The sequence below is a fragment of the Musca domestica genome, unplaced genomic scaffold, assembly GCF_030504385.1.
Source record: "Musca domestica strain aabys unplaced genomic scaffold, Musca_domestica.polishedcontigs.V.1.1 20, whole genome shotgun sequence".
NCBI classification, from domain to species: Eukaryota; Metazoa; Arthropoda; class Insecta; order Diptera; family Muscidae; genus Musca; species Musca domestica.
The window spans coordinates 168,966-170,956 of NW_026712250.1; the positions used below are offsets into that span (position 1 = coordinate 168,966).

A 1,991-nucleotide genomic window follows, 5' to 3' on the forward strand; every position below is an offset into this window, starting at 1 on the left:
AGCAGAAGCTCAGAGTTCCATTGTTGTTGGGTCGGTCCAGATGCATTAGCAGAGATTTCTATTTAATTGCTTAATTTCATTTCGCAACTGGAAAGGATTTGCAACATATCCTATTATCAACATGAAAGGGAATAAGTGGCATCCATTATGCACTACCATAAGGATGCCATTTACTCTGGATTCTAGGAATAGATTTGGCCTTCGAGTGGCCAATGAGGGGACGGGTGAAAATTGATTTTTCATTTTGAGATTGAGGGCAACATCCTTGAGAGTGGCTAAATAGAATGCACTAGCATGAGATATGAGAATCCTGAGTACTTTCTTACTTTCCCCCACTGACAAACACACTGCTGAAAATCGGAAAGAAAATGCATTCTTATTTATTCAGATGTGTGGCTGTGATACAGAAAATAAAATGGAAAAAGCTCAAACTCGTCGATCAGAGCTTTGCTGTTCATTTCTTCTTTTTGGCATCCTCCTTAACGATCTCGAGACTCACCATTTCCTTGTACAGCACCTTGCCAATCGTGGTGGGATTATTGGTGACTACGACATTGGCACTTTCCAGGGCATTGATTTTGTCTTGGGCGCCACCCTTGCCACCGGATATTATGGCACCAGCGTGCCCCATTCGCCTGCCAGGAGGCGCGGTAAGACCGGCAATGAATGCAGCCACTGGCTTCGGAGGATCACAGCAATTGTGTTCCATGAGAAATTCGGCCGCCTTCTCCTCAGCGTCACCTCCGATTTCCCCGATCATCACTATGCCCTTGCACTCGGGATCTTCCAGAAACAGCTCTAGACAGTCGATGAAATTCGTGCCGTTGAAGGGATCACCGCCTAGTCCCACGCACAGCGTCTGACCTAAGCCGTAGAATGTGGTCTGATTGACGGCCTCGTATGTGAGTGTTCCCGACCGCGACACCACACCCACCATGCCACGCTTGTGAATGTTACCCGGCATAATGCCGATCTTGCAGTTTTCCGGCGCGATAATTCCCGGACAATTGGGGCCCACCAAACGGGATTTGTTCTGCTGCATCAAGGCGGCCTTCACCTTGACCATGTCATGTTGGGGTATGCCCTCCGTTATGCACACAATTAGCGGAATCTCTGCCTCGATGGACTCCATTATAGCCTCAGCTGCTCCCGGAGGCGGGACATATATGACCGAAGCATGAGGCTGGGTTTCCTGCTTAGCCTCCTCGACGCACTCGAATACGGGCAAGTCCAAATGCTTCGTTCCGGCCTTTTTGGGCGAAACGCCACCGACGATTTTCGTTCCGTATTTCAAAGCTTCCTTGCAATGAAATGTGGCCTGTTTGCCCGTAAAGCCCTGGCAGATGACTTTGGTGTCCTTGCAGAGCACCAGATTCCGCAGTGTATCATGGTAAGGGTCGCAAGAAATGAAACGTCTCGGAATACGATTCAAGCGGCAAGTTGAACGCCAGAATATATCCTTCGATATAAAACGACCGATGTTGGTAAGGAACGCCATAAGCTCTGAGGGAAATTTGAAAAGAAATGCTTTCCGGAAAGTCAATCCAAAACCTAATGTGACATAAAACTGACTGTCTATACAATTTTGAAAAAAATATTTTTCAGATTACTTTGTTGTTCGCAAAAAGGGCAGATTTGATGCAAATACCTACGACCTACTCTACGACCACATAAATATTTCCTCAAACCCATACCTGTCGAATACGACCATTTAATGGCATCTACAAAGTTTTTTCTTTTAAATACTGAAATCAATCTTTCCCTAGTTTTTAAAATCGAGCTTCTCTGCCTCTAAATGCTGCTGCAAAAACCTAATTTCACGGTTGATTAAAAAATCCGTTTTCCACTTCATCTGACCCTCAAATCCTTCGTTGTGCCTTAAAAGTAAATTCTTGCACCAACAAATTTATGTTTAGGTCATCTAGTTACGTTTTTCGCTCTGAAATTTCTTTAGCGTTGTCTTCTGCTTTTTGTTTAAAACAAAGGCATGG

General features: G+C 45.1%; 1 protein-coding gene across 1 annotated transcript; it reads right to left on the reverse strand.

Annotated features, from left to right (window-relative positions):
- Window positions 1-351: 351 nt before the first annotated feature.
- LOC101896325 (succinate--CoA ligase [ADP/GDP-forming] subunit alpha, mitochondrial) lies at window positions 352-1,573 on the reverse strand. The gene has a single exon (XM_005177340.4). It carries the CDS (start codon window positions 1,496-1,498, stop codon window positions 455-457), a length of 1,044 nt encoding a protein of 347 aa, XP_005177397.1. The 5' UTR covers window positions 1,499-1,573; the 3' UTR covers window positions 352-454.
- Window positions 1,574-1,991: the final 418 nt, after the last annotated feature.

Excerpts from the sequence above, each read along its gene's own strand:
- LOC101896325 (XM_005177340.4), bottom strand. The coding sequence starts at position 1,498 with ATGGCGTTCCTTACCAACATCGGTCGTTTTATATCGAAGGATATATTC.